The 18,631-nt window shown below is 37.5% G+C and overlaps 1 protein-coding gene across 1 annotated transcript; it reads right to left on the bottom strand.

Annotated features, from left to right (window-relative positions):
- Positions 1-269: 269 nt before the first annotated feature.
- LOC117379083 (brevican core protein-like) lies at positions 270-18,334 on the bottom strand. The gene is made up of 14 exons (XM_033975796.2): positions 18,131-18,334; positions 12,416-12,486; positions 11,084-11,446; positions 10,333-10,507; positions 10,062-10,189; positions 9,680-9,973; positions 8,148-9,005; positions 6,759-7,769; positions 3,720-3,827; positions 3,164-3,322; positions 3,010-3,092; positions 2,516-2,660; positions 1,451-1,633; positions 270-1,098 (listed from the first exon to the last, which is right to left on the bottom strand). The coding sequence occupies exons 1-14, from the start codon at positions 18,139-18,141 to the stop codon at positions 974-976; spliced, it is 3,714 nt and encodes a 1,237-aa protein (XP_033831687.2). The 5' UTR covers positions 18,142-18,334; the 3' UTR covers positions 270-973.
- Positions 18,335-18,631: the final 297 nt, after the last annotated feature.

The raw sequence follows: 18,631 nt of genomic DNA, 5'->3' as shown, positions 1-18,631 counted from the left end.
TAAACACCGACTTACATTTTTCGGATTTTGGGAGAGCTTTTCCTTCAGCGACAGAACTTCTCCATGAGGCAAAGTCCCGCGGCTGGAGCAGAGCAGACAGGTGAGTCCCGTCACGTGACACAAACAAAACTTAAGATTGGCTCACACTTTTCAGTCTGAATGCTATTTTTAAAGTGCTCAACACATGGCCCCGATTTAATGTAGGTCTATGTTAGTAATATTTGTCACAGGTCTGTGGGTTATAGGCTGTAAGAAGTACACACAGATAATTCAGGATAAAAAAGGAGTTTATTCTTGGCTCTGTTCTACAAAACTTTATTACAACATAAAGCTGATGAACAAAACTGAGTCTGCTCTGGGGAAATACATGTGTGATCCTATAGTTTTTATGTTTATGTGATGGACTGTTCAAATAAAACTTCATGTATGGGAATTACACACCAGCATCACTGTTGTATAAGCTTTAGCACCATATTCAGTAAAAGTACTTTGAAACACAACAAAAATATACACATTTAGGAGGATGTACTACCAACATTGTTAGATGCACAATAAAATGTATTGTTGCCTTAGATTCAAAATAAAGTGCCACTTTTTTAATGTTATATTAGAGGTCAAAATTTCTCTTCCCATGGAACTGATACATAAGCTACGACACAAATATCAAAGTCAGATAAACTACCTTTTGACTAATTAAAAAATAATAAAAAATAATAATAATAAGGGGTGCCAATAATATAACATACACGTTTAAAATTGGAAATGGGAAACAATTGCTCTAAATACAGCAACTTTGAGCATTAAGACTGTGTAGAGAAGACATTATATGACCAACCATTTTAATAAAGGGAAAACAAAACTTAAATCTGATAGAAAACGTGTCTTGCTCTTATTAGGATTTGTTCAGTCTTAGTTGTAGAAAATTGTGCTTATGTTCAAACTTCAAAACAACTGTAATTAAAAAAACACACAGTTAAAACTTGATATCCCAGTACTGTGGCTCCTCTTTGGGAGTCTCAAATTCATGAAAATCATATTCGTCTTCAGTAGCAGCCAAGTTCCTAGTTACACTAGGGAACTGGGTTAGACTCCAATTCTCTGCAAAGTAAAACAAAAACTACACATTAGAAATAAAAAGTAATAATTGTGGGATGAGACACAATTTTTACAAGATGAAATGAGACATGAGACTGAGTCAATAAGAACAAGACAAGACAAGACTTTCAATTCATTTGAATATATAAATTGGGCGGTTCAGTTTACAATTAAGTCCTCACCATTTTTGATTTACTTTACTTAATATTTAGCATTGCTGTTTGAAACTATAGCTTCTCAAGAAATCTAACTCACCAGCATTTAACCCTTTTTTTGCACAATCTTGTGGAAATTTTGTCTTGTAAGATCTTGTCTTGTCCCAAACAATTATGCTAAAGTATATTTCTGATCGTACCAGGGATGCACTGGATTTGGGGTCTTTCCCATTTGCCCCCAGACAGACACCTGACGAGGGGGTTCAGTCTCTGCTGGAACCCCTCGGAGCAGTGATAGCGGACTGCAGCGTTTGTGGGATACCTCTGTTTAACTTTTCCAAAAATGGAGGCATTTCTGACTTTGGGAGGTGGACCACAGGAAGCTAGAATAGATACAAAAATCAGAAGATGTTGTATATTGAATCACACACAAAGTAAGTATTATGTATTGAGCTGAATTAAGTTGCAAGGACAATTGAACAAATGCGACGGGATATTTAATAGAGATCAACCAGGATGTTTTTTTTCATAGCTGATGCCAATATCGATTTTGGCCAATATGTAGAGCCGATTTGATTATTTGATTATTATTTTTCACAAAAATGTGTCTTTTGAAATCACTACTAACTAATCGTTGATATTTTTTACTGCTCTGCATAATTAAAGTATAACAGAATATAATCCCAATTGAAATTACTTTTAGACATCGTCAACCCTGTTATATTACTAACCCATGATGGAGCAGTGTAATCTATTTTTTGTGTGTTAGAAATAGTGTTAAAACAAAGCTTTGTCAGCTCAAACCAAATATTGACCTATGCAGGAGATTTACGGAAGGCTGAAGCCATTATTAAACCAATATATTGGTATATTGGTGTATATATATATATATATATATATATATATATATGCATTCTTGTGATAAGCAGATAGATTTCATGTATCAAGATTTTTTTTTTTTTTCATTTTAATGTCATAATGTTTTGAAAGATGATCAATGAAACAGAAAGAAATTATAACATAAGGCTCACATTGTTGTTTTGTTTAAATTTTTTTGGGCATACAGCAGGTTTTTATAGACAGGACAGATGTACGTGTGAAATAGGGGTGAAGAGCACCAAGAGACAGTTCTCTGTCTTTGTGCTACATGCAGTCTAGATGTGAATGCTGTCAAGCAACACAAAAGCTCATTAGGTTTTTACTCATCTCAATACACTGCCTCTCCACAATCATATAAATACAGTACTGCATGATCTCATACTCACAGGTGCCCTTCTTGCAGGTGTAGGCCAGGTGGTAGTTGCAGGGCACGTCACTCCAGCGTCCGTTGTCATGCCACACCATTACCACACAGTCCTCCCCAGACAGGAAGTAACTGTCAGGCTGCCCCTTGTACCAGTTCTCATACAGCTAAGGACACAAACAGCAAGCCAATGATATATTTAATGTACAGCTATATTCACTATAGTGCAACAGTAAATGGTGAAGTGTAGAGGTGTACTGTGGTATAGGTGCTGGCTCTTTCTGGTTGTGCACATGTTCTTCTGTAGTTCTAGTGTTTTAAATTAGTCAATATTACTCTCTTTTTTTTAGTTAATATTTGTTCAAAATTACCTTTTCATGATGTGGGGTGGTAAAATGTTTGTAATTTTATGTTCCTCCCTGTTGCAAATCACTTTATTATCTTGTCGTTCCTCCTCTAGATATTTGATATCTAAATTCTGAAAATGTTGTCTAGTTTTGGTGTTTCTGTTTATACCAGGGGGTTGCCATCCGACCAGCGGAAATCATCCTCAATCGCCTTATCATTCAAACCAGTCCATTGGTATTCTTTGTAGAAATCTAAAATTAAGACATAATACATTTAAGTATTACAGAGTTTAATTATTGTAGATTAATGGGACTAAACTTACTGTTGATAAAGCCTTGCTCTTCGGGGCTCATGATGGACACTAAATGTGCTCCCATCGTCCTGCAGTGCTGCTCTGCCACCTCCCAGCTCAGACGCCGACCAAAGTGACGATAACAGAATCCCTGGAACTTATCCCAGCCCACCTCACACACCTCCAGGTCTGAATGTTCACAGGGACAAAGGGTTTCACATATGGGCTCAAATGTCAAATGTCAAGTCATCCTATTAACCAGGAATAATGTTACTAATAAAAAAGTGCAGCATACTCTGCATAACTGTTTCTGAACATCTGTTCTGTTTCAATTTTTCCAATGTTGATTTTGATTGCATCCACATTTTCTCTTTGTGACTCACATCTCTATTTTATCTTACAGTGACACCGTTCACAGTTCAAATCCAGAAGTTTAATTTAATTTTGGGTTTAATGGTGAAAATGCCCAATGAATAATGCATATATGCCCGGTTCAATTCTTTTACTATGTTTTATTTTCTTGGGTCCTCCTGTTTGTACTTTGAGCCCTGTCTTGGCTTTCAATAATCCGTTTCAGTCCACGTACCTGTCTGACATAAATCCCCTCCATATGTGGGCAAGCAGAGGCATTTGATTTGTCCATTTTGATCTGTGCATGTCCCTCCGTTCAGACATGGGTCATTGAGGCAGCCATCTGAAATGCAAAACAGGAAACAAATAATTATTTTCAGTGCTTTTACAAGACACAAACTACAAAAGCATAAGCCAATAGGACAGATATATAAAGTTGACATTGAAAAGAGGCATATGATCCAAACAATCCCATGTGACATAATGCAGATGTCATGATTCTTTAGAGCCAACAGGTGGCAGCAAAAGACAACACAATGAAGAAGTCAAGCTGCCCAGTTGCTGTTTCGGTGCATTCTTTGCTTCATTTCAAGTAATTCCAGTCATTTGGAAACCATAATTTAGTCTCCAGCAATAATTATATGTACTTTATAAATAAACACTTTTTTATATCTTGGTGAAAGATGTTTCTCGAGGACCACACAGAAGTTTTACTCTCTCTCTCTTTCCAAGTTTTTTTTCTCTTTTATTCAACTTACCTTTACCATTTAGGCTACTGGAATAAAAGTGTCTAAAATAGCTTGACTCAAAGTGAAGGTATGCCCTTTCAAACTAAATATTTTAAAAGTAGGTAAGTATGTTTTATTTGTTTCCTTTGGCATCCTGTAAACAAAATGTCTTATACCTATAATTATCCCCAACTCTAACAAGTGTTTTTAAGGCCCTTTTTAGGAGAGTGGTAATTTAGAAGCGTAATCACTGCTTTCTACAAGTGTAATGACAATATTGTGACATTTGTGTGAAGTTACTGTCCTTGCAAATGTGTGTAGTGTGTACTTTCTTAGATTTTTAGTTTGCCGAGTAGACAAGCAAAGGGATCTGTGTCTATGCATGCTTGGTCTTCTTAGTAGCAGTCAAAACTGTGCTCCACGTCATTCACACAAAAGGAAATGAGTTGTCTGTGAATTTAATGACTGGGAGAATGGCAGCAGGCCCAGATAAAGGTCACTGCTCATTACATTACTTTTATTGGAGGAGCTGGATATTCAGTGTTGTGAAAGCAATTACCCAGGCAGATGTGAAAAAGAGCCATATTAAGGGTTTAAAGTCTGTAAGTCATCTAAGAAATTAAGTTTTCATCCATGTACAAATTACATTGCTACTTCAGAGTATTCTGTGCCTGGTACTACTTGGGCAAAGTTCAGTGTACCCGGCTAAAATAGTTAAGGGATAGGCCAGTTATTTGTAATATCAACAAGAGCCCCACTGGAAAATAAAGATAGAGAAGAGATGCATATGTGTAATAAAATGCTGATAAAACAAAATGTATTGTCTAAAATTGATTTAAAAGGGGGTCCTTCTCATCTGCAATGTGTGCCTAATAAAGTGGTCCCTATATATAGCCTACTTTATACTGGGAACCAGGTGTAAGGCCTACACTTTACTCTTTTCGTTCCTTCCTTCACTACTCAGCAGAGTGCCCCTCATGACCCAGTCCAATGCCCATGAACTTAAATGTGCACCAAATTTTCTGGTAGAGGGTCAGCCACCTGCTTGTCTTCATAGGTATTTTATTGCTTTGCCTGTAATGTTCCACCATATGGCATTAAACTGATCTACCTGGAAACAACCAAGTGACACAACCAGACCCCACCCTCAGTAAGAATGCACATTTTTCAAGGTAACCATGCTGTGTAATTAAGTTTAATGCCATACTGTGGAAGATTCCAGGTAATCTTCACGCAGAGAAGTTGTAAACCAACCACCAGAAAAGTTACATGGTGCACCTTTAAAATCTGTGTGCATTAAGGAACCTGTTGTTTGTACAAGATGAGACAAAAACAAATGCGGAGTAGTTGGCTTTATCATTGTCACACCTGGAAAGACAATACAAAGGTGATATGAAAGAGACGGATTCTGTATTAAAGAACATGGCACATATAGCTAAATACTAAAACACAGTATTGCGCTTATTTACATATTAATAACTTGTGCTTTTGCAACAAACATAAGGAAATGAAACACAAGATTTATGGTTAGTCGTGTCATAATCAGACTGTATATAATGTGGATGCAGCAATAGTGAAAGCCAACAGGTTTTAGCTAGTCTTGTTGAAAGGTTGTTTATCACTTTCCCTGTATAGGAGGAACTGTATTTTCCAACTCCTGACATTTAGCAGGGGGCTGGGCCTTTGATGCTTGCGCCAAAAATATGGATTAATAAATCAACATATGCTCCTTTGTCACTGTTGGGGTGTTTCTGAGTTCCTTCCTCCCACCATGCAAAAACGTGTTGCACAGTGAACGGTGAACGGTTGGTTGACAGTTTGAGACTAAATTACCATGTGTTAAGCATGATTAGTTTTGTGATCAAAAGGTGGCTCTAGAATGAAAATCATGGCATTCACTTACTGTGCATAATTGTATAGTTGTCTTATATTTATTTACAGTTCTGTTAGATTTGAGTTTATTTAAAATAGTTACTTTTTATTGCATATTTCTGTGCATTGCAACACTGGAATTTACAAAGGACAAATAAAGCATCTGTTATCTTATTTTATTCATTGTGCTAAGTTTGAAAGATATAAAGGAATTATCTGAAATCTTGTACTTTTTTTCCTAAAACTCTACACCCATCCCTTGTATACAGTCTACAATGTCAGTCGTCAAAAAACATTCATTAATTAGCAGTCAGTGCTGGTACCATCAACACAAATGCTTTTACATTCAATTTTCAAGTAATTTAGTAAAACTGTGTGGTAAGTTTTGACACAAGTTAAGTTTGGTCATTCAACTAAAACAGGAAAACACATCCTATGAACTATCACAGTACTTCACAGAAGTCAGATTGGGGTCAAGGTGAAGGGAGATATCATGCATAAGGGGAGAGTGTCCCAAAGGTGAGTATCTTTAAGATGAAGTTGTGAAAAGTTGATTTGAGAAGTAAAGGGGTATGAAGCAAGGCAGGTTTTGGGGTAGACAGACAATTAGTACATCATTGTGTTGAGGAGCAAAAGGAGGACAGTTAGGCTGATAAGATATACTTCAACTTTACCTGAAATTTTCCCTGTCCCGCCTATAGCTGCCCTCTCTACAGGTAAGATATGCAGTGAGGGGGGCGCGGTCAGACTAAATTTGTGGTCCGCCCGGCCGGTATCCACTGGGGGGATGTACACTGTCACTGTTTGGGGCGTTGAGGTCTGATGGGTCACTTTTGGGATAGCAGTGGTCAAATGGGTGCGCCTGGTCCAATATGGTCTGGCTGTAGTAGTTTTGGGTGAGTTATGATGGGCTAGTGTGGAGGTTTTCTTGTTATACTCAAGTTCTTGTGGTCTAGTTGTAGTGGTCAGTGATGTCCAGTAGGAGGTTTGTGAGTCATTTGAAAATACTGAAGAGTTATTTTTGTCGTTGGTTGGCAAAGCAAAAAGTTCGTCTTCAATACTTGTGGTAACTGTAAGAATTTCTTCAGTGGGGTGGCTTTCAAAATTTGAACTAGCTGTAACATTGTCTTGTGTGACTTCAACGTTGTCATCAATGGTTGAATTGCCTGTTCCTTGTAAGTGAATATTTTCCTCATCCTCATCAATGATTGCATTTTCATCTTCTAGAGATTCTCCTTCCAGACCATCTTGACTAGCTGAAGTTACATTATCTTGTAAAGTTGGCGTAGACTCATCCAGAATTGCCACTACAGTTTCAGGTTCTTGTCCACTTGCCTCTTGAAAAACACTGGTTACAGCCTCCAAATACTCTCTCAAGTTTGGTTTCATAGAAGAATAGGACACTTCTGGGGACTCGGTGGTACCAAAACTTACACTAGAGTCTAATAGGTTGTCAGAATTGGTTGTGATTAGTTTAATTTCTTCACTTTCAACCATTGCTGCATCTTCAGACTCTCCACTTGCATTTTGACTCATAAACTCTTTTGCAGGTGAAGTGGTTAAATTCAGTAGAATACTGTGGGTTGACATGACAGTGGGCAGGTCAGATGGAGCAGGTGTAGTTGACATCTCCAAAGTTGGAGAATCAGCCAGAACTGTCATAGTTGTCACATCCATGTCAATCTCTGCAAAAAGCAAATACAGACAATTTAAGCTAATTTTTATTAGGAAATAATCTGTGTTAATATCACTATCCCTCAGTGTCACAGATAGTGACACTGAGGGTTGTTTTTGTAATGGTATCATCAAAAAATAGTGACTTTATCAATGTATTAAAAAAAAAAAAGAAAAAAAAAAAAGAAAGCTATATTATATCAGAAAAAATACTAATTACAAAAACTTGACTTTAATTGTAACAGTTTAGGAAAGAAGTTTCTTTATCTTAAACATGGATTACAAAAAAAAAAAGGTATAATAATTAATGTAATGTAATGTAATAAACTCTAATAAACTGTTCGGTAATGCCAATTTGTGAACGATGTTTTATATTTGTGTAGTTTTACCTTGAGGCTCATCTCCAGATCCGTCGTGTAAAATCCAAGTCCAGGCTGTCAGATTCTCAGTGGAAGATGTTACCACTTCAGTTGGTTTAGTCACAATGTCTTCTCCCTTTTCTGGGGCCTCTGTCAACAATGACATTTCCACTGGTTCTTGAACTTTAGACTCCTCCTCCAGTTGCATTGTGGGTATTGCAGTTGTATTGGTCTCTTCTGTCATAACCTCCTCTATGGGGTCTTCAGAGCTGTCTATTTCTGTGACATTAGTTTGCACTAACTCCTCAATCTCGGCAAGTTCAGGTTCTTCAGTAACTGCTGATTCATTTTTGACACCAAGAGATCTAGTGGCATTTTCAAACAGATTTTGCTCAAAAGTAGAATTAAAAATAGGCTGTGTCTCATTATTGGGACTTGAATGGTTTATATTCAGGCTAGTTACTAATACATGTGAGATTGTGGTCTCATTTTCTACCTTATCATAAGTCACGTTGACCCTTTCTTCTATGTCAATAATATCCCCATCTTCGGTAATAGTATTATTTTCCATCAACTCTTCGCTTACTTCCTCGTGAAGAAGTGGCATTTCTGTAACTGTTGCATTGTTAAAATCAATGTCATCTTGTTCAGTTGTTGTGTTGTAGCTAGATTCAGTTGTGTTTGCTACAGGAGGAGTTTTCTCAGTGGCAGGAGCTGAAAATATTGAGAATGATTCTAGAAAGCTGAGGGCCTCTCTCTCCACTTGCTCAGTTTGGTGCAGTTGTAGCTCTTGGACTTTTTCTGTGAGAATAACCACATTATCCTCGATGTCTGCAGACTCAGTAGGTGAGTAGTGGATGGCAGACGCAGAGGGAGCAATGCCATTACCTGCAGAGGAGAAAGTGAAGTTAAAATGTGAAATTAGTATCATACACACAAGCAGAAACACAACTTAATTTTAAAACATATAATTCGATTTTTTTTGGTCCAATGTCCAATTTTTGAAGTAATAATTTGTTCTTTTTACAGAGGGAGTCAGTCAAGTGGCAAATGATTATTTCTTTCTCATTATAAAATCACCAAAATAAAAAGATTTTAAAAATCAGATAAAGGCAAAAATAGGCTGACTAAAGGCACCTCGGTATGGAATATATGTGAAAAAATGTATTATTGAATTAAAAAAAAAAAAGTTAACACTTTGATTTAATAATGCCAAATGTGCCAAAAGACCTTTTAAAGAGTCTATACAATCCAGATAACAATAGTGATAATCAAAATATGATTATGATCATTTTAATAGTCCACTAGCCGCAATGATTTCGACGTATCGTTGCTGCCCTGAAAAGGAGAATCTTTGTTATATTCACTTCAGTTAGATTTAGTTTATGCTTTGGTACATGGCCAGTTCTGGTTACAAACTACACAACCAAACAATATTGTTCATATGTCACAATGATGCACTATAGGCTGCAACGTTTGGTACAGAGCAAAGAAGGTAGTGACATCAAGGAAAAAAACTAGATCATTTAGCAAATAATAACTCAATTATAATAAGTACGCACCTCTAAAGCAGTAAACATCATGAAGACTTGATGGTTCGGGGAATCCGGTCTGATTGCTGAAGCGGTACACAGTTTTGACTCCAGGCTGTGAACCTCCACAGCGCTCCCTGGGGGTGACGATGGGGTATCGCACACTACCGTCTGACAACCACCCAGGACTGCAGCGGTCCATCCCCTCGCTCCAGGCCAAATACAGCTGAGCAGTGGAGGCCAGCTCTGCCCCCAAATCACTGCAATGTGACTGTGCTTCTAGGAAGGACAACTGCTGCAGGACAGGTTGAAAGAACACCTCACCTACAATAAATATATAAATAAATATACCCATTTTTATGTTACAGAATGATCAACAGAAATTTGGGTAATATGTATTTTAAGTATGTACCATCCATATGATCGATATAGCAGTACACATCATACAAGCTATTTGGGTCCATCGTCCCATAGTTTCTCACACCGGGACGCCCATCCATGTCTCCATAGCAACCTTCACGGGGCTTTTGAATAGGGTATCTAAAAGTTAACCACAAAGTAATTTCACTTTACGTGTGTTGTGAAAAGTGCAAATATTTTTATATTTTATACTGTAAAAAACTGAAAGGTAAATAAGGTTTAATATATATTGTAAACAGCAGATATTGAAGTGTTTTTTCTACCTGACAGATTGGTCTGCTAGCCAGCCTGCATCACACTGCTCATATCCGTCATGGTAAGCTGCGAGGAGATGATCAGGAGTTGCCATCTCCGCACCAATTGCCTCACACGCTGTCTGGGCCTGAGGGAAGGAGAAGGCATAACGGCCCATAGCATCTCTGTAGTGGAAGACCACACCTGACACAAGAAACATGAAAGTAATTGTTAATATGTACACAATATAAAGTCAGTGTTATATACTGATATTACTGAGTTGATACATTTTTTTTTACTTTTGCAAAAAGTACACTGACCTTGTACCCTTGTGGTTAGATTTGACATTTGTACCTTTTTGAGGCGAGCGAATGCAAACTTCTTTCATAATTTACTTAATTATTCGACAGTGGGGTATTTAGATGGTCAGTTTTCCTTTAAGTCATAAATCCTCATAAATAAACATGACATTGACAATGTGGTTGCAGTCTCTTGCCCATTGACAGCTTGACATTGGGGTTTGAACCCAAAAACACCTGGGTAGAAGGGTGACCACTTATCTCACTGTGTCATTATTCTGTGTATTTAAAGTGGAACTAAACACTAAATCAACTTTGTTTCGCTAATAAACTGTGAATATGGTGTTTTAATAGTGTCTACTGTTACAAGTCATTTCTAGCCTAGATAAATTTGCAGCTGTGTGTCAAAAACTGAGAGTGGCCACTACAATTTCAAGTGCTTCGTGACAGCATGCAAGACTTCCCTGCCCTGAATATTTACCTTTGACCTTTAGTTGTACAATATCACTAGCGTCCTCCAAGCCCTGCTGCACCTCACAGCGGTAATGTCCTGAGTCACTGGAGCGGACGTCCGAAAGCCACAGCGTGAGGTCATCCGGCGATGAGGTGTAGCTTAGCAATGCAGCGCGGTCCTTAAACATTTCATGGACCTTTACCCTTTGACCCCGAGCCACTAAAATCTGCTGCTCTATCCCACCAGACACCACCGACCATTTCACTCTGGGTTCAATACCGGCTGATACCATGGAGAGGGACATGAAGCAGGGGAGGGTCACCAAGCTGCCCAAAGAAGATACTATCACATCTGAGTCAGGAACCTTCACCTGGAGATGTGTGATGGACTCTGCAAAGAAATAAGAGCAATCAGCCAAAATAATATAACCACTGGTAAACCATTAGTAGGTGATAAAGTGATAGAGAAATTGCATTTCTGTGCTGTACAAGCCCTACACTGTCTGCTCAGTCCTTGTTATCTTGGTCTATGTCATGAGAGGTATAATACTCCCTACAATTGAAGCATAGCATAGACTGGATTGCACTAGACTGGACTGCAGTAGACTGGAATGGACTATCTCATTATCTTGAGGGTTCATATCTTCAGGTCCGCTACTTATGGTAAATAAAATTCTCAAGATAAATTGGTGAGTGCAAAGGGATGAACATGCTTTGATTTTTTTTTTAGACTTTCATTGTTTTTGTAGGGGGGATTTGTCTGCATTTAGACCCATCCTTCAAAGTGCCTCTGGCCAAACTGTCAGGAGCAGTGGGAAACATCTTCAGATCTCGAGCCTGGTCAGCGGCCCAAGGAAAGATAGTGACAAACAGGTAATATAAGGAGAGTAATACAATACAAGTTTTGTTCAATGATGTGCAGTGATCATGCCTAATCTATATAAATACATATGAGGTTGTTGAAGATCCACTATAGCAATGAACTGCAATTGACCTGAGCTGGCTTCTCTTTGCAGCCATGCCAAAAATCATGAATAAATTATTTAAGGTACCGTATACTATTTACTGAAATATTAATTTGAGGTTATGTTGCAGAACAAAACAAAATTGACATTTGATATATCAACAACTATCTGGAAATTTTCAGTGTTGCATTGGCCAGAAAGAAAAAGTCTGATCTGGTCCTATGCCCTTTTTCACATAAAAATAATATTTAGTTTGCCAGTCTTTAAAACTCAATTCCCTATGTACTCTGATTGGTAACTTGGATAACCATTATAAAAATGTGCCCATATGAATTGCATACACAAACAAGCAAGTGGATATAAATGTGTTATTTAACTATAAGCAGTAGACTCACCGGATGTAGCTGCAGGGAAGGCCAAAGAGAGGCGGCACATTACGGAGACCAGGGACAGGATTTGGACATTTCTGTAAAACAAAGATATATTGAACAATTTAATCATGAAGCAATTACAGGTATATGAAGGGGACATAAAAATAATGCAGACGTATTGTTTCTCCTTTATTTGGATTCCAATTTCACACACGTTTAGCTACTGATAGTCCTTGGGTTGGGTCAGGCTTCACTGATCAAACCAAATCAGTTTTTATTTTATGACTGAAAAGTCAGCAGTAGATACTTGCAACATATCCACGATGGATCAGTAGAGCAGTGCACTAAATAATTACCAGTCTGTTTGCATTATGAATTATTGGCATCAATATTCAAAGTCACAGGAACGTGATAATGCCCTTGATAATTAATATGAGAAAGTCAATCTACTGCTCTGCTTGAAAGTTGAGCACTACCAGACTTTAAAATGTCTGGGACCAAAGGTGGACCATGGAAAGGTTGAACACAGTCTGAGTGATTACTTTTACAAAGCAACTATTTATAGCACTATTTTTACTGGTTTGGTTGGTCATTATTGACTAGTGCTGTTGTTTAAATATGGAATTGTTTGCCAAATGTCTCTCCCATCTCTATCCCCATTTCAAGCTAAAACTGTACTGTCCAAAGAATGGGAAAGAAAATATTTTTTAAAGTGTGATTCATTGGTAAAGGTTCAAAACTTATCAATCAATGATCAATGTGGTCACAATGTTCAAGTAACTAATCTGAATTTCCCAATGTGAATTAAAATTGCATCATAATGTAAATTTTCTCATGATCGTTTCTGTGGCCCAGTCATGGTTTTCCTCTTGATCCCGGAGCAAAGTCGACCACAGTCATTCATCTGCTCAGCTGTAATGACACAGCGTCTGAGAGAAGAGGGATCAGATCTGAGTCTGTTATTAACCCCACTACTACAGCAGCAGGGCGACCTCACACAACCTCACTCATTTACATATGCACAATACTGTCCACTGTCAAAGCCTGAAAGTGCTAAGAGGCACAGATGAACTTGCAGTAGTGGATTTACTAATTGAACTGGTTTCCATGAACTTACTACACTATAGGTTACAGCTACAGAACTAACCTAACCCTAACCAGTTAAAGTGTGTATTGTATATATAGCTTTCCCACTTTCTCACTTTCACATAACTTGAGCTTTAAATGTGCACTGTGTAACTTTTGGTGGGGGTCCGCTAGTTGCTTGTCACCATGTAAAACGAATAGGGCACCTTTAACTATTACAATCTAAAACGTTCTATAGTTAATAAGTTAAGAACTACACTTACAAGCAATGCATAAATGAATACATTTGGAGGACTACAGAAAATATTGATTTAGGCTTTTGTAAACAATAAAACAGTTTAAATACCCACATTCTCGAATAACAAACACTTATTATAAGCAATTATAATCACTTATATATTGTCTTGGTCATGGACTGCTCATAAAAGCATTTTGTCTCATATTTGGGTTTTGGTTGGATTATTCATCCATTAAAATTGTCTATAGCCTATGATATAAGAACTCCCAAATAAAATATTGTTTTAATTGTCTTGGAAGAATTTAAATTCAGATAGGATTACATCACTGATAGGTTATTTGTCCTCTGCAATCTTGGGATGGGATGAAAGGTTTTTAACTTTCCCTATGACACTGCCTTTTTTTTGGAGGTTTCCCTGGTAGCATTTGTTTACGCCACTTGACTACTACCACACTACTCATATCTCTTACCATCACTTTCCCACAAACTGGACAAAAGCATCAAATTTGAGACCCGCATTGAACCAGGACTAAACAAGTACCGATATTGTATCCATGTTGTGTATAATAAATGCCTGGACACCACTCAGTAACTTGTGTTGTATTAAATGGGACCCTTTGACGACTGAATGAGCGCTGTGTGTCTATTGGCCAGCTGGGCGGACTCCACACGCGGCTATCTCTATTAGTATGCCCTACAAGAAAACAGTTTTACAGAGCCAGCAGCGGCCCGCCTATACAGCTGCTGTTTGGGCTTTCACTTCGAACCACGGCCTCACAAAAGGGCTCAAGGGAAAATTAAAGGACAAGTCACTGGCACACTCGCATGCCGTTCCTCTATTGGCTTTCTGTCACTCTTTTCAATGATAGGAAAGGAAGTTTTAAACCACTAAGAGTTGCTTTTGGAGTTGTATAAAAAGAGCAGGATCTGATCTTAAATATATGAGTTTGTCGTGATTGACTAAGATGGAAAAAATGCTACTGTGTCATTATACCTGGTTATTTGTTGTCCCTTTTAGTCAAGTGAATGAGGTTAGGTCAGAAATTTGTTCTTTTTAATGGCAGTAAGTGCATATAGAACTGGTGCTGTTTTGTGAGTATAACTTAAAGTGCTTTGATAAATTTTATTTTATTTTTTTAATTAAGTAAGATAAAAGAACATTACACATATTAGTCTGGATTGAGTGAGATAACTGTTCAGATGGATGTAAAGATTCTCTGCCACTTTAAGATAAGCTGTTAAATTAATAAATATTTGGTAATTAATGAAGAAATAGTTTATCAGGAATGATTCAAGCTAAGTAACTACAGAATTAATACCCCAATCCTAACTCTAACCTCCTAGTACCCTAATCCTAACTCTAACCTCTTATTACTGTAATCATAACTCTAACCTCTTAGTACCCTAATCCTAACTCTAACCTCTTATTACTGTAATCATAACTCTAACCTCTTAGTACCCTAATCCTAACTCTAACCTCTTATTACTGTAATCATAACTCTAACCTCTTAGTACCCTAATCCTAACTCTAACCTCTTATTACTCTAATCATAACTCTAACCTCTTATTACCCTAATCATAACTCTAACCTCCTATTCTTTCTTCAAGCTTTATTAAGGATAATTAACATCTAGTTATTATAAAGCAGAACTAATAAACACATTATTAATTTTGTAGTCCATACGCTTCTAGTTTGGATGGTGTTGATGTCCATGGATTCACCATCATTTAAAGTCTGCTAAGCTTTTTGCACATTACATTACAGTACAGTACATGCCCTGAAAGTGCTATGGCTGCAATATAGAAGCTGAACAAAGCTGCCCCATCACAGAAACACTAGAGTAAGCAAAAGGGGTCAGCTACGACCCCCATGAATGAAAATCAGTAACAGTGAGGTATTAATTTCTACCCTTGCTTTCTTTTTCTAAGATCATAGCCTTAGTAGAACATGATGTCCTTGTATCCATATTGATTTTGCATACAATTTACATGGGATTCCCTTCCAAACCCATTCCAATCATTATAAAGGTCTGGGACTGGACAGAAAGCTTCAGCTTCTTGATTGGTTTTAGTCCATGATAAAGAGCACAAGTTTCACCATTCAAAAGATTTAGTTCTTTGGATACAACACCATTATAGAATATTATCATGTCATAATTTTAGATGGGTTTATATAACTGCGGGAGATTCACTGTTTTGAAAGAAATATCCAAACTGAAAATCCACAAATGTTGAAACATTCTTTGTTAGAGACTGGGTTCACAAACTTGCCATATTAATATTATGTCTTAAACTATTTTCTCTGGCAACTCTGGCAACACTCTCATCTTTGGAGTTGAGTAATGGCACCATTTTCTGAAGTTATTGGGGGGAAAAAAATCACTTTTGACCATTTCATGCTGACAGCTTTGTTTTGTGTGGACAGGCAACCTATTAATCTATTATCTTTTTCCATTGGGCTGAACCTCATAGATATAATATTTTGTAATAGGACATGTTGAAAATTTTGCAAGGAAAGTAAAAAATAAACTAACTTATTATTATATTTGCCACCAGGGTCTATCCTCCTCCTGGGGTCACTTGAGGTCAACACCACATTCGCTCAGTCCACAGAAACATAAGTGCTGGTTTCACTACAACGTGCCGACACACCACTTTGACCTGTGCAAGGCAAGCTCAGTTTAAGTGACACTAATTAGTCCATGATAAAGAGCACATATGGGTCTAGTACCAGTGAGTGGGATTTTGTACAGTCTAAATCCACTACTGCAAGTTTATCTGTGTCTGCATTTCTTGAGCTATATATTTATATTTGTTATGTAAGAGAAACAAAAAAAAAAGTATCCTACACAGATGCATTTTTAGAGCTTTTTTTTGTCACGGTCACTATACAGAAAGTGCAATAACATGGGGCCTCTCTTCATTTTACATATTTCTTACGTAGTCGTAATAAACTGGCTAAAAATGTACTTGGTACTTCATGCATCAAAAGAATAATCCAAATTGACTGATGTTGGTTTTCATAGCCGATGCCAATCCAATACTTTAGAATCCACAGCAGCTGACAGCCAATACGCCTTCCAATATCTTTCACCAACAAATAGGACAGAATTTCAAACGTATAATAAAGGAAATCAATATCAATAGAAATTTTGTATACAATTTATAGGCATCCACAACACCTATAATGGAGCACTGTAATCACATTTTGTGCAGTGCCCTCTATACACTTCACAGTGTTAAGATAAAGCTTAGTTGGTCAGCCCAAACAAAATATTGGGCTATGGGGAATTTAAGGTTGATAACTGAATAACAGTGCTGTGTATCAGCTGTGTAATCATAAAAATCCTTATTTGAACCTTGTGATTCTCCCCTGCCCCCCTTGTGAATGTTTCAAATCTCAGAAAGTAGGCAGCAGACATGTGCAGTTTGGTTTAGCCACAGACCAGATGCTTCACCACGCACTGCCGATTGGAAAAGACATTAGACTGTGGGCAACGTGTCATGGTTTAAAGCATTTTTACAGTGTGTAGTAAGGCAGATCAACGCAGGCAAATAATAGTCAGTGAATACAGAAAAGGTGACCTGAACTTAAAGCAGCTAAGGGCATGGAGCAGGTAAAGCCTGGAGGTGTTTTAGTAACTAACCCTAATTCTAATGTATAATGTTGACCTTTTTATTTAGTTAATTAATTTGAATTTCCTATGAAAGATTTAAGCTAACTTTAGGCGGATAAGGTCATTTTTAGCCAATCTACTCTTGAACCCACAGTCACTTCTTAAGCTCTTCTGGGATTTGAATCACTTAAAGTTGATATTTAAATAAACACAAGAGCACAGAAAGTATGTTCATAAGCTGCTACTGCAATGCTACTCAAACCAGTTGCATGTGACATTAAAAAAAAAAAAAAAAAAAAAGGAATTAAGATGTATGGTAGGCTACTTTTTCCTAGCTGGTCAAAATATGAAGTATAGGGAACTCTGTAGTAAAGCATTTGTACCTGTCCATTTACTGAGGTCACGTGACAAACGCGCAGCTAAAATACTCTGAACACTACAGTGATGCACTTACGACAGAAAAAGAAACATCTACATGGGATTGTTTTTTGTTTTTTTGTTGTTGTTTTTTTTTAAGTTGTTTTGGCTACAACATTAAGCAAACTTCAAATGAATGAGCTACTATTAACATACTAAATTTTTATTATTTGTCATGAATCAGTGTCTGCAATCTCAATACGTAACGCCGTAAAAAATTTAAAAACAAACTGAAGAGAAAAAAAATGCTAATTGCTAATAAACCATTAACGAAGTTTGATACTGGTCGACTTGGCAACTACAGCAATATGTCAATCTTAAGTTGACAAATCACAAATGTAACAATTCAGAAAAGAAATAAATGTCCAAAAATTAGCCTACCTTCGCAGCATTGTAGTTGTCTCGACTTTTGCGCGCTTTCCAAATAATCCGTGCGTCTTTTTTTACGTCGTTGCCGTCGTCTCTGCTGCAGTGCGTCTGTGGTGACTGAAGAGATGCTCTGCGCAGGTACAGCTCGGGCACTGCTCAGAGAGGAGAGGGACGAGTGCAGAGCGAAAACGTGGAGTTAATTGTACAAACCAGAACTGCCCACTTTGTCCACGAGGGCGAGGATGGCGCATGTCTCAAGTTGTACCGTTTCATAGGGCCATTATAAAAATAAAAAAAAAGTAGGTGCGCACTGGATGACCCATTTGGAGTGCGAGCATGAGTACAGTCTCTAGGAGTACAGTGTAGTTGAGTCAGCGCACTGGCAGATGCGGATATGCAGTGTATGGGACAGTAATGCAGAAGAAGGGCTTGGAAAGAGAGTCTAGTTCACACATTTTAAGATAGAAAGAATACATACAGTTGAAACCTGAAGTTTACATACACTATATAAAA

The sequence above is a fragment of the Periophthalmus magnuspinnatus genome, chromosome 11 (assembly GCF_009829125.3).
Source record: "Periophthalmus magnuspinnatus isolate fPerMag1 chromosome 11, fPerMag1.2.pri, whole genome shotgun sequence".
NCBI classification, from domain to species: domain Eukaryota; kingdom Metazoa; phylum Chordata; class Actinopteri; order Gobiiformes; family Gobiidae; genus Periophthalmus; species Periophthalmus magnuspinnatus.
The sequence above is the reverse complement of the archived record's forward strand: the minus strand, read 5'-3'. Positions and strand labels throughout refer to the sequence as shown.